The sequence below is a fragment of the Salmo salar genome, chromosome ssa20, assembly GCF_905237065.1.
Source record: "Salmo salar chromosome ssa20, Ssal_v3.1, whole genome shotgun sequence".
NCBI classification, from domain to species: domain Eukaryota; kingdom Metazoa; phylum Chordata; class Actinopteri; order Salmoniformes; family Salmonidae; genus Salmo; species Salmo salar.
The window spans coordinates 47,358,328-47,372,510 of NC_059461.1; the positions used below are offsets into that span (position 1 = coordinate 47,358,328).

Sequence of the window (14,183 nt, forward strand, 5' to 3'; positions counted from 1 at the left end):
GTACTTCCAAGAACATTCGCAACTTTCATAGCAAGCTAGCGAGGGATGGAGAGAGAGGGGAAGGGGCACAGTATAGGAAGGTCGGCCACCAGGCAGACAGAGTCAGAACTGTGCACTAGGCCTATCTATCAGCGATCAAAAGCTGTATCTCACAATTTCTTTGCTTACAGTGTCTTGCGGCTAGGATATTCTACACGCAACAGACCGAAGACTGAACACATACTCGCATCATTAGATAAGAGAAAGACACAGGCGTGCACACACACACACACACACACACACACACACACACACACACACACACACACAGGCACGGACACATATATGCACGCGAACACAAACACAAACACGCACACAGAGGCAACACTGCATCATGTTTATTTATGGCGTTCTGCTGTCAGTTTCAAAATAATACAGATAATCTAGTCCTCACACTAGATGATGAGGAACATTAGGCTATTAACAGTTTCCTATTTGGCCTGGTGACACAGCAAATAGGCTATGGACGTGTGGTAAAGGGTATTCAGACAGGAAATAGTAAGATTAGGCATTGCTTGATTTCTCTAACACTGTTAGCACTTAATAGCACTTTGAGTGAACATTTTTCAGGGGTTAGGCAGTGACTTGTGTCTTTCTGAGTCTTTATCAGGGTGGATGCGTAAGTCTGCTGTCACTGCTGTTTCCTATCAGAGATCTGGTGCGAAGCCACTTCCGGAGAGTTCAATGTTATAATGTGAAGACTGTGATGAAAGGGGAGCCCAGTTTTTCCATCTTTTGGCAGCGATGTTTCTTTTCTTTTTTTCTGTCGAAGTGTCAATACGAGTATTGTGGCGTGCTTTTGTTGCTGCTGCACGCTGGGTGTTGAGGATCCTAGTTCACAGACTGATGGCTACATTGTATTGCGTTGAGAGAAGGCCTACCACCAGGCTTGCAAGATGTCAATCTCCCCCCCCCCTTCCCCGAATGTCATGTAGGCCTAATGTGTGCAGTGCCCCAGCCACTGTCATTTAGACCCCCAGACCGTCCGTCCGTCCAGTAATTGGCTTCAAGTGGTCCGCGGCTTTAGCTTTCTCGCTTTCTATCTCAGAAAACCATAAACGGGAAGAGAGCAACTAGCTGCAGGTCAAAGGTCAGCACCGTATCCAGGGAGAGCTTGGCCCATCCCCGCGGTAACGGCGAGGATCTATGCTTAATTGTCGAGGCAGCGCTGGATTGAGGGGGCATATGTATCTGCGGGTTAACTAGCGCATGCAGAATAAGAAAAGGGCTGCATCCCAAGTGGCACCATTTTCCCTATATAGTGCACTACTTTTGGTCAGCGCCCCACAGGCGCTGGTCGAAAGTAGTGCACTATATGGGGAATAGTGTGCCATTTTGAATGCAGAAAGAAATGCCATGCCGGGGTTAGCAAAACACCCAGCAGCCCACTCACTGAGGTTGCATTTACTTAGAGAAACACTCTCTTTCTCTCCCTCTCTCTCCGGCTAATGATGTCCTTGGGTTTTTCAGCGGAAAAGGAATGGACATAAATAATAAATGGATGTATTTGTGAGTTGGTGTAGTTTTTTGAAAATTCTAACTAACTTTTGTTGGGTGCTGCTGTTTTGTGTCTGTGTACACTGGTTTTGAGTTAAAGCAGATGACACATACAGACAGAGGAGTATAGGACTAGCCTATATTTTTTTATTTTATTTAACTAGGCAAGTCCGTTAAGAACAAATTCTTATTTACAATGACGGCCAAACCCGGACGAAGCTGGGCCAATTGTGCACCGCCCTATGGGACTCCCGTTCACGGCCGGATGTGATGCAGCCTGGATTCGAACCAGGGACTGCAGTGACGCCCCTTGCAGTGCCTTAGACCGCTGCGCCACTCGGGAGCTAATATGCACTTGTGAGGATCCGAGAGGATTCTAACAATGTTTTAATAGCACCACCTTGCCCTCTGATAGGAGTGTGTTGACTAAGCAGTGTGTCAACTCCACTGTCCACTAGGCTGGTCTCTGTATCAATCAACATACATGAGATGCATTTAAGGGTTAGGGTTCCCTTGCCTCTCCTTGTAGCATTGGTGCCATGCCCAGTCGCACAAAGAAATACATAGCAAGAGTCCTACCCTAGTCAGAGATATGAGGAAAGGAAGCACACGCACACTGTAAGCTCATAAACTACAATATCACTCTCAGATTGACAGTAACTCATTGTTTCACTTAATGGTGACGACACACACACATACACTAGTCTCTCTCTCACACACACACACACAGTGGCTGAGCACAGGTGTGCTTCACCGAGGGCACTTTGCCACCTTTCCCTAAAACTGGAAGCCTGGGGATGTTCATGGCAAAAAAATTAGGTGGACACCCGGTGTAAATCAGTGATGCCGTGCAGCATATCAAATGCCTTGCTTGGGCAGAACACCAAAAGTGTTTACTAGATAAGTGTCGTAGATGCAACAGGGCGTGAGGATGGCTGGGAAACCGTTCGTACCATTTTTGCAATACAAAATTCTCCATGACCTCTAAGGGAGGCGAGAACGGAAACTTGATTTTGGCGGTATGGCAATGCGAGACTACCCTCACAGAAACAGTGTGTGTGTGAAGGTGACTCCAATTTCCGCTTTCTGTTTGCCATCGCAGCCCACTCTCTTAGCTAGGGGCGGTAATGCCCACAGCACTTCCCCTTCTAGAAATGTGGGCACTCATAATTGGCATACTTTTCCAGTGGAAAATAAATCGTTAAGATAAATTAAGCCCATTGGTTGATGCTTTAAAAAATATATATATATTATTAAACTGGAAAGTGTAAAGGAGGGATAAGAGAATTGATTAGTAAGACGGGCTGAGTTTTGCAAGGGTTGTGACGAGGGGAAACGGGGCAGATAGAATGCCTCACTCACTCTAAGGCTTAGCTGGAAAGCCATTCACAAAAAAGATTCTTTCTCTTCTCGTTTTTACAGTTGAGTGTGAAAAATGCCTCCACAGGCACGCGCGTGCTCACTCACACTCACACACACACACTCAACTCACACAATTTGTCAGGGTGTCTGTATCTTCACTCTGTCTTTTCGAGCTCATCTTAAGTCTGTCCTCTCCTCTCTCTCCCCTCCCTTCCCCACCCTTCCTCTGTGCTGGCATTGTGGAGTGAGAGGAGAGGGAGAATCTGGTTTGAGGCAGCTGCTGCGACGACGCTGCCGCCACACTCGCGCTCTCTTGTGCATGTCAATTTTCCCGGCCCCAAGAGCCTCGCACAATCCCTCACTGTGCTATCCCGTAAATCACGCGCTTTCTTTTCCACTTTCTCCCCCCTGCCGCCACTGCGCTCACCCGCCTGCCCCACCTCGCTGCTCATGTGCCCAGGGGCGGCGGCTGGAATCAGAAAAATGTACCAGGCATGTCGTGGCCTCACTTCCCTCCAACCACCCCTCCCTTCTGCCCGTCAAACCCCAGCATGCACATCCAGGGCCTTGGCTAGCACGTGTTGCGTGATGGGGGTCTGGTCCCTCCTGGCACTCTCTCTCTCTCAGCTTCCACCATGAAGCTCGGCCCCTGGCCTCTATCTATGCTGTGGCGTGGAAATTACAAAGCCATGTTAACATGACATGTTAGTTATCGGTGGTTAAAGTTAGCTGATATGTGTAGTGGCTGTTTTAAAGAAAACTAACCCACGGATCGGTTTTCTCCTGGCCCATAAGACTGCTTTCAGGGTGAGGAACCATCTAACATGAAGTTGTACAATGCTCTCTCTCTCTGTTCCTCTTCTGTAGACGGAACCTGACCAAGTTGTCGCTGATCTTCAGTCACATGCTGGCCGAGCTCAAAGCCATCTTCCCCAACGGCCTGTTCCAGGGGGATAACTTCAGAATCACCAAGGCTGACGCCGCCGAGTTCTGGAGAAGATCGTTTGGGGACAAGTGAGTCCACCTCTGCTCTCTGCAAAAGTAGACATTTGCTGCAAGCTAGCTAGTCACGGTGGAAGTATTTACATCTACGTGGTAAGACTGGATATATTTATGCACCACATGATGGAAACAGGAAGAAAGAAATGGCTTTGACCTTTCAAGCTATGTGAGGTAGCCTTGATAAGCAGATAGAAAGTAGTTACTTGAGAAGATTTTTTTGTTTGTTTACTATCCTTGTTTTATTAGTCACATTTTTGTCAGTTGCCGTAAACACCCAGAACCAGGAAAAGGAACTGGCCAAATTAAACCCACAAGATTTCATATGGCCTGACGAAAAAGTGTCCATAAAAAGAAGAGAATCAGCCATGGCTTAATGTAGTTGTTGACCCCTGCCCTAAACACTATTATTGCACTGTAGCAAATAACATGTTTGGAACGTCCATATTAAGGGTCAAATCAGAAGTGGGACCGGACATTGTAAGTGCAATAACAGGGAAGGTTTAATACACTGCATCAACGTTGCTTGTTCAGCTCAATTGGGTATAGTATAGTTAACATGTTGTCCTGATGTGTTTTCAGGACTATAGTGCCTTGGAAGGTGTTCCGGCAGGCACTGCACGAGTTCCACCCCATCAGCTCGGGCCTGGAAGCCATGGCCCTCAAGTCCACCATCGACCTCGCCTGCAACGACTACATCTCCGTCTTCGAGTTTGACATCTTCACCAGGCTCTTCCAGGTCGGGCCTACACTCACATGCGCACACACACATGGACGCACGCAAACACACGCGTACATGAGCTTGGATGCATGGTCACACGCATGCATGGTCGCAAACACACACAATCACACACTTCCCCTTTGTACTACACACCACTGCGACGACGTACACAATTTCTCTTGAGTGATAAGTTGAGAAAAGGGTCTAACAGTGCTCATTACCATAGCCACACTTTCTAACTACACATGAGTTTTCCACAGCAAGACTATTGTGGCCATGTGTGTTTCTCTGCTGTGTGTTATTGGGTGGCAGTTGTCTGCATCCCTGCCTGCCTGCTGAGAGAGAGACAGGGAGCTAGTGTTTTGAGTTGAGTGGCTGCTTCACGTGTGTCCAGGCTGAATAGAAGCCTCTTGCCGCCCCTTGTTGTTGGCATAATGCAGGCTCCAACTCTTAAAGAACCCACTTTACAGCAGTGGATCTCAACTGGTTTTGCTTCGGGACCCATATTGAACCAGGTTGTCGAAGTTGCGATCCAATATTCGCATCGTGATTTTATTTATTTTTGCCAAAATGCAATCTGGAAAACTGTTTTATTCTATATTGATAGCAAATGTGCCAATTATATGACAAGGGAACAACAGTCCCATCTTTTTGATTTTCAATAATTCAATTTTGCCCATATTCTGGTTTGAGACTATAAAATCAACCAATACTCTAAATGAATAATTCTATATTGAAAATACTATGATTGAAGAAAAGTAATTTGGAGGTAAAATTATTTAAATGTAAAGGTTCATTATGATTTCTACACACTTTCTACCTGGTCTTAGTCATTTCAATTCAGACTGGAGTATATATTTAAAAAACACTCACAACCCATTCAAACCTGGGTCGCAACCCACCAGTTGGGAATCGCTGCTTTACAGGGAGTCAGGAGACTGGATGAAATGAAGTGCCTTGGAGAGGAGTGGTGTTTTTTGGGCTAATTCTATCAAGTCGTTAAGTGGCCACTGGACAGAGAACAGAGAGCGCTTACTGGGCCTGCTGGTCAGCTGTGAGGCACAAACCGTACCACAACATATCCGTCCTGTCACAAAGAACCTCGGAATCTGACACTTCAGATTCTATTCTAGTTGCATTGAAGATAAAGTTTAAGCCTAGTCTTGGACTGGTTTCAATTTAGATGAATCTGTGTCCGGGGACCCCCCCCCCCCGCTGCTCACACACGTCTTGTTTAATGCTGCTGCTAAATGCTAAAAGACCAACAACCAACTAAGTAATTGTCTCATTATAGTTAGCTCCATGATGCACAAAGCACAGGGTTGTATTCATTAGGGCACGCACCGGGAAATATTGTAAAACGTTTTTGCGACGGAAAATGGAAATGAGGTGTTTCTTATTGGACAAGTCCAAGTAGTTGCTCCTTGTTTCTGTCAACATTTTTTCTGTTTGGTGCCTAATGAATATGACCCACGCCACTTACATGGCAATTCCGAAACCTAAAAGCGAAGGTTTATATAAATGTTCCTCTTTTAGTCATCTGTTTCTTTTGTTGTTTCTAAGGGACAACTAATATTTGATTTGATGGTTTCTTTATTTCATTAGGCCGTAGCTAGCTCCCTGGCTTATGTGATAGTGAGTGGATTGGATGCAGTGCAACCTAGATGGCTGGCTGGCTGCGAGTCATGCTGAACAGCTGAATACAGGCTCTTTATTTGGGTTTTAGAAGCGCCCTAGAAATAGCCGCGGCGTGTTTGCCGACAGCGCTCATGTTCCTTTGAAGCCCCTGGACATCAAGGTCATGCTTCTCATCAGCATGTGAATCAACCTGTATGATGGATAGACAGATAAAGGAGACACTGCAGTAGGATGGAAGCATCATTTCCAGTTAGTAACACAAGACAGGGTGGTCTGTTTAAAAGTAGTGCACTATATGAATAGGGTGCCATTTGTGACGTATCCATTTGCTGTTAGCTATTTAACTATACTAGAATGCTTAAAAGGCCGCTAAAATTGTAAATATCGGGTATCGTTTTTTTTTTGGCAAGGAAAATATCGGATATCGGTATCGGACAAAAATGTCATATCGGTGCATCACTAATATAAGATATATCGATAACTGTCATTTATTAATCATTATCTCATATCAGTCTCATTCTGAAAGTCGCAGACTTCTTCAATCCGCAAGAACACCAGCCTTTTCTGATTATTCAGTTCTACACAAATTGATGTAATTAATTAACATGAGACAAAAGTCCCTTGTGGACTGACAAGATATGACGGCTTGTTACACAATGGAGAGGGGGTGGGGAAAGCGAGAGATAAAGGGATGTTTATCGTGGATACATTCTATAACTTCTATAACTATTCTCACATTAATCATATACCTTGCACATGAACCACCGTCCGTCTGGGTAAGAAATGCAATGTACAGTTGTAGTTGGAAGTTTACATACACCTTAGCCAAATACATTTAAACTCAGTTTTTCACAATTCCTGACATTTAATCCTAGTAAAAAAGTCCCTGTCTTAGGTCAGTTAGGATCACCACTTTATTTTAAGAATGTGAAATGTCAGAATAATAGTAGAGAGAGAGTGATTTATTTCAGCTTTTATTTCATTCATCACATTCCCAGTGGGTCAGAAGTTTACATACTCTCAATTAGTATTTGGTAGCATTGCCTTTAAATTGTTTAACTTGGGTCAAATGTTTTGGGTAGCCTTCCACAAGCTTCCCACAATAAGTTGGGTGAATTTTGGCCCATTCCTCCTGACAGAGCTGGTGTAATTGAGTCAGGTTTGTAAGCCTCCTTGCTCACACACGCTTCTTCAGTTCTGCCCACAAATTTTCTATAGGATTGAGGTTAGGGCTTTGTGGTGGCCACTCCAATACCTTGACTTTGTTGTCCTTAAGCCATTTTTGCCACAACTTTGGAAGTATGCTTGGTGTCATTGTCCATTTGGAAGACCCATTTGCAACCAAGCTTTAACTTCCTGACTGATGTCTTGAGATGTTGCTTCAATATATCCACAACATTTACCCCCCTCATGATGCCGTCTATTTTGTGAGTGCACCAGTCCCTCCTGCAGTAAAGCACCCCCACAACATGATGCTGCCACCCCCGTGCTTCACGGTTGGGATGGTGTTCTTCGGCTTGCAAGCCTCCGCCCTTTTCCTCCAAACATAACAATGGTCATTATGGCCAAACAGTTCTATTTTTGTTTCATAAGACCAGAGGACATTTCTCCAAAAAGTATGATCTTTGTCCCCATGTGCAGTTGCAAACCGTAGTCTGGCTTTTTTATGATGGTTTTGGAGCAGTGGCTTCTTCCTTGCCGAGCGGCCTTTCAGGTTATGTCGATATAGGACTTGTTTTACTGTGGATATAAATACTTTTGTACCGGTTTCCTCCAGCATCTTCACTAGGTCCTTTGCTGTTGTTCTGGGAATGATTTGCACTTTTCGCACCAAAGTACGTTCATCTCTAGGAGACAATGTGTCTCCTTCCTGAGCGGTATGATGGCTGCGTGGTCCCATGGTGTTTACACTTGCGTACTATTGTTAGTACAGATGAACTTGGTACCTTCAGCCGTTTGGAAATTGCTCCCAAGAATGAACCAGACTTGTGGAGGTCTACAACTTCCTTTCTGAGGTCTTGGCTGATTTCTTTTGATTTTCCCATGATGTCAAGCAAAGAGGCACTGAGTTTGAAGGTAGGCCTTGAAATATATCCACAGGTACACCTCCAATTGACTCAAATGATGTCAATTAGCCTATCAGAAGCTTCTAAAGCCATGACATAATTTTCTGGAATTTTCCAAGCTGTTTAAAGGCACAGTCAACTTAGTGTATGTAAACGTCTGACCCACTGAACAAAGTAATGTCCTAACCAACTTGCCAAAACGATAGTTTGTTAAGAAGAAATTTGTGGAGTGGTTGAAAAACAAGTTTTAATGACTCCAACCTAAGTGTATGTAAACTTCTGACTTCAACTGTATTTATTTGTAGATGTCTTTGTACTTCGTCTCTCTGTTGAAACCAATCGATCCTTCTATGGGGAATGTCTCGATGGGTGTAAGGTTCTGGTTGTCCACCAGAGGTCACAATGTCCTTAGTTGTATGTGGCTTCAATGATTCACCAGTGATTTTCAGAGGTGAGCTTCTTGACACTTTTCTTCCTCGGTTAGATAGTCAAAGTTCTAGACCCCTTTACATGCACAGCTGCAGACTGTCAATGTTTTGGTCTAGTGAGGTTACCTTCTTCATCTCGTGTTGAGTTTCAGAGTTTCAACCATTTGTAACTTTTAGCTCACGTTTCACGTTTGCTGGTCTGCGAGTTAATTCTTAGCGAGTCCTTTTAAGCACTCTGGTCGAAAAGGGCGGTTCCATCTCACTGACATGCTCTTCTGACCTCATTTGAGGCGTGGCTCTGTTAACGTGCAAGGGACATGAAAACTATGATCTCGTTTGAAAACTAAAATCACATTCCTATCTTAACAAAAATAGTTTCTTTGTTCTTCATATTGTATTAACATCATATTGGATGGAAACGTAACAGCTGAAGGTGGTTTCCTTCCTAAGTTACAGTATTTGGTTCATACAGTTAATAATACAAAATGAAAAGCAATATGACATGATTATTTATTACATCCCCACTGACCAATCTTAACATTTCTATCTTAGAAATATTGTTCCAAAGTTCACTCTTTGGGTGTTATAGTTTTGGCTGCAAAAGTCTTCATTGGGGACAAAGGCATACCTTTAGTAATACTAAAGAGCAAGAGAGGGTTCTCTGCTGCGTAAGATTTACGATTGGCGTGAGGTGTCATAAAACCTGCCCAGGTTAAAATGGCTATCTGTCAGCCTTTTGCCAAGCTGATCTGAGGTCTTGGATAGAGGTCGACCGATTATGATTTTTCAACGCCGATACCGATTATTGAAGGACCAAAAAAATCGGCTGCCGATTAATTGGCCCTTTTTTTTTTTTTTTACATTTGTAATAATGACAATTACAACAATACTGAATGAACAATGAACACTTTTTTATTTTAACTTAATATAATACATCAATAAAATCAATTTACTCTCATAGAAATAATGAAACATGTTCAAATTGGTTTAAATAATGCAAAAACAAAGTGTTGGAGAAGAAAGTAAAAGTGCAATATGCGCCATGTAAAAAAGCTAACGTTTAAGTTCCTTGCTCAGAACATATGAAAGCTGGTGGTTCCTTTTAACGAGTCTTCAATATTCCCAGGTAAGAAGTTTTAGGTTGTAGTTATTGTAGGACTATTTCTCTCTATACCATTTGTATTTCATATACGTTTGACTATTGGATGTTCTAATAGGTATTTTAGTATTGCCAGCCTAATCTCGGGAGTTGATTGGCTTGAAGTCATAAACAGCGCAATGCTTGAAACATTGCGAAGAGCTGCTGGCAAACGCAGTAAAGTGCTGTTTGAATGAATGCTTACGAGCCTGCTGCTGCCTACCACCGCTCAGTCAGACTGCTCTATCAAATCATAGACTTAATTATAATATAACACAAAGAAATACGAGCCTTAGGTCATTAATATGGTCAAATTCGGAAACTATCATTTCGAAAACAAAACGTTTATTCTTTCAGTGAAATACGGAACCGTTCCGTATTTTATCTAACGGGTGGCATCCGTAAGTCTAAATATTGCTGTTACATTGCACAACCTTCAATGTTATGTCATAATTACGTAAAATTCTGGCAAATTAGTTCGCAACGAGCCAGGCGGCCCAACAGTTGCATATACCCCGACTCTGCGTCCAATGAACGCAAGAGAAGTGACACAATTTCCCTAGTTTAATATTGCCTGCTAACATGAATTTCTTTTAACTAAATATGCAGGTTTAAAAAAAATACTTCCCTGTAGCTGTTGGTAGAGCATGGTGTTTGCAATGCCAGGGTTGTGTGTTCAATTCCCATGGGGGGCCAGCACAGAAGAAGAAAAAAAAAATGTATGAAATGTATGCATTCACTACTGTAAGTCGCTCTGGATAAGAGCGTCTGCTAAAATGACTAAAATGTAAGAAAGACATTGATGTTTATGGTTAGGTACATCGTGCAACGATTGGGCTTTTTTCGCAAATGCGCTTTTGTTAAATCAACCCCTGTTTTGGCGAAGTTGGCTGTCTTTGTTAGGAATAAATAGTCTTCACACAGTTCGCAACGAGCCAGGCGGCCCAAACTGCTGCATATACCCTGACTCTGTTGCACAGAACGCAAGAGATTTTAAGAAAGGCTTTGACGTTTATGGTTAGGTACACATTGGTGCAACGACTATGCTTTTTTCGCGAATGCACTTGTTAAATCACCCGTTTGGCGAAGTAGGCTGTGATTCAGTGATAAATGAACAGGCACCGCATCGATTATATGCAACGCAGGACAAGCTAGATAAACTAGTAATATCATCAACCATGTGTAGTTAACTAGTGATTATGTTAAGATTGATTGTTTTATTATAAGATATGTTTAATGCTAGCTAGCACCCTACCTTGGCTCCTTGCTGCACTCACATAACAGGTAGTCAGCCTGCCACGCAGTCTCCTCGTGGAGTGCAATGTAATCGGCCATGATCGGTGCCCAAAAATGACGATTACCGGTTGTTATGAAAACTTGAAATCGGCCTTAATTAATCGGCCATTACGATTAATCGGTCGACCTCTAGTCTTGGATCCTCGACTTGGAGAGTTATGACAAGTAGTAGGTTTGCTAATGGCTCATATTGGTGATGCTGCGTGCATGACGGTTAGCACCTGGTAGTGGTTGAGGTAAAGAGGTAAACGCGTAGCTTTCTTTCTGGTCATATTGTGACTGAAGCTGAAGTCAAAGCTGAAACAACTGACTGATATAGCCTTGAATCTAGGACCGTGTCCTAGGGTTGTGTACATTGGGCATAGACTGGGCTAAAAAAAAGTTCCCTAATATAAATGCTTTCACAGTTACAGCCACAATTTAAAAAAAAATTACATCTGAAGTGACAGGATGCCATTTTGGGGTCTGTTTGGTCACCATACATGCATAACCCATTGGTTAACTGTATTGAACAAGGCTAGGTCTTTGGTCATTGTGTTTCCACATTATTTTTTGTGTTGTTTCCTCTAAATCATCAGCATGAATTCACTTCACAGTTTTTGACATGTCAAAGGACCTCATAAACTCACTGGTGTGGATCCCCCTTTGTACCACTATGTATGCTAGCTAATTGCTAAGTACATTTTTAAAGAAGTTTATAGCGCATTAGCTTCCATTGCTAGCAGTATAACTTGCACAATCACTGGCCTAACTCTATTTCCTCTTTCCTCTTGTCACCACGCGTACATTTTAAGACCAGCCAGCTGAAAATAGTTCCTCATGGTGTGTCGGTGTACTCTGTGAATCCGTCCGTCCCTTCTCCCCCTCCCGGCGGAGTAACACTCTAATTTGAGTCAAGCAGGCAGGCGTAGTGCAGCGCAGGGTGATTTGACTCTTAGTACAGTACCTTCGTAGCTTCTCACTATCGTTACCACATTACCATTCCCCGGGGGCAGATCTGATATGAAGATAGGGTTGCATCTCTGGAGAAAGTAAAGGGGAGCTTTAAGAGTCAGTCATGACTTCTTGCATTACTCTTAACGTTGTACCACGGTGTTGTACCACTCTGAGACGACGGGACTCACCCTCCGCTCTGTGTGTGTGTGTGTGTGTGTGTGTGTGTGTGTGTGTGTGTGTGTGTGTGTGTGTGTGTGTACAGCCTTGGTCATCTCTGCTGAGGAACTGGAACAGCCTGGCGGTGACTCACCCGGGCTACATGGCCTTCCTCACCTACGATGAGGTCAAGGCCCGGCTGCAGAAGTTCATCCACAAACCTGGCAGGTCAGTGAGAGACTACATACGTACACAGACGCACATCAACACACACACACAGCATATGCACACTGACAGGAGCACACACACACCTCAGCTAAATACACTTTCTCCGCTAATGTCAAAGCACAAACACAGTGACAGATGCTGCTGTTTATTATGCGCTTTCATTCAAGTTACCAACTCATTATAACCATTACTCTGCATATTAAAATAATCTATAAATAATCAACTCACTGACTTGCCCGTGCTCTCACGTACTCTCACGCTCTAATACAGCTACTTAGACAACTGTTAACCACACTGCGTTCTTACACAGTCTGCCTGTCATGAGCGTACACACCACTAACAAACCCAACCTTGCACCACCAACCTAACACACACTTACACAATGACACAGAAGGCGCCAGTCCGCCCCCCCTCCCGGTCTCACGTGCCCCCTGTGGCACATGGAACGGCGTGGTACCTAGCATCAATAGGACGTATTGTAGAGACTGGCCTGATGTCAATACTCGCTCCAACGGAGCGCAAGTGTGTGACACAACGCAGCAAGTATTTAGCCTTCATTCACCCTTTAGTCCTAGTTGACAAATTTGGTGACGCTTTATAATGATTTTAATGAATAAGCTTTACTTAGCTATTTATGGATAGTGTATATTCATACTAATAATACTTGAGGATTCTGTGATGTATAAGCATTTACCAGCATTGTAAGCATATATACTGCATTGTAAGCATATATACTGCATTGTAAGCGGTGGGTGGGTGTGTGCGCACAAACACTCACACTATAAGCAATACAATTTATAAGCGTACCGTATATTGTTTACTAAGCTTGTAATGCCCACAATTGCTTTATAAAAGGCTTGTTAATGAAAATATGTCCTTTTTAGTATTGAACTCAGGACGGGAAGCTCACCAGGAGGTTGTTTAGGGTGGGGATGAGCTGGGATTGGGCATTTTATTTAGTTTTTTTCCCCCTGTTGTCATTAGTCCTTGGTGTGTGTGTTCCACAGCTACATCTTCAGGCTGAGCTGCACCCGGCTGGGCCAGTGGGCCATCGGCTACGTCACTGCAGATGGGAACATCCTGCAGACCATCCCCCACAACAAGCCCCTCTTCCAGGCCCTCATCGACGGCTTCCGGGAAGGATTGTGAGTTCACTAACCCCCCTCTCTCTCTCTTTCTGTCTCACTGTCTGTCTTTCTGTCTCGCCTGTATTTCTGTCCCCCCCCCCCGCCCATATAAACAATGTGGATACATCTCAAAGTCCCTATGCCACTGAATTCAAACCAACACATCTCATGTTGCATCGGCCACGACTCCATGTCTGCCTCTTCTGTTTTCATAAGCAACAGGAGAGTTTGATTTGCAATGTGCAGTAGTTTGGGTGGATAGTGGATATAATATCGTCTCCTGCAGCAGTGGTTCCGGACTCTGGTCCTCGAGTAAACCCCAACAGTACACCTTTCTGTTGTGGCCCCGGACAAGCACACCTGATTCTACTCGTCAACTAATCATCAACCCTTTGGCAAGTTGAATTGAGGTGCGTTTGTTTGGGGTTTCAACAGAAAGGTGTACTATTGGGGGGTACTCGAGGACCGGAGTTGGGAACCACTGTCCTCGAGTATGCCGGTGTTCAAACATCTGTTTTTTTTATGTGGTAAGTATCTTCAAACCTGTAATCA

At 43.8% G+C, this 14,183-nt stretch overlaps 1 protein-coding gene across 1 annotated transcript in view; it reads left to right on the forward strand.

Annotated features, from left to right (window-relative positions):
- Window positions 1-14,183, forward strand: part of cbl (Cbl proto-oncogene, E3 ubiquitin protein ligase) — a 55,302-nt gene that overhangs the window by 32,730 nt on the left and 8,389 nt on the right. Inside the window, 4 exon segments of the mRNA XM_045703474.1 lie at window positions 3,766-3,912; window positions 4,480-4,636; window positions 12,383-12,504; window positions 13,512-13,649. Of these exon segments, the coding sequence (XP_045559430.1) occupies window positions 3,766-3,912; window positions 4,480-4,636; window positions 12,383-12,504; window positions 13,512-13,649 (564 nt within the window).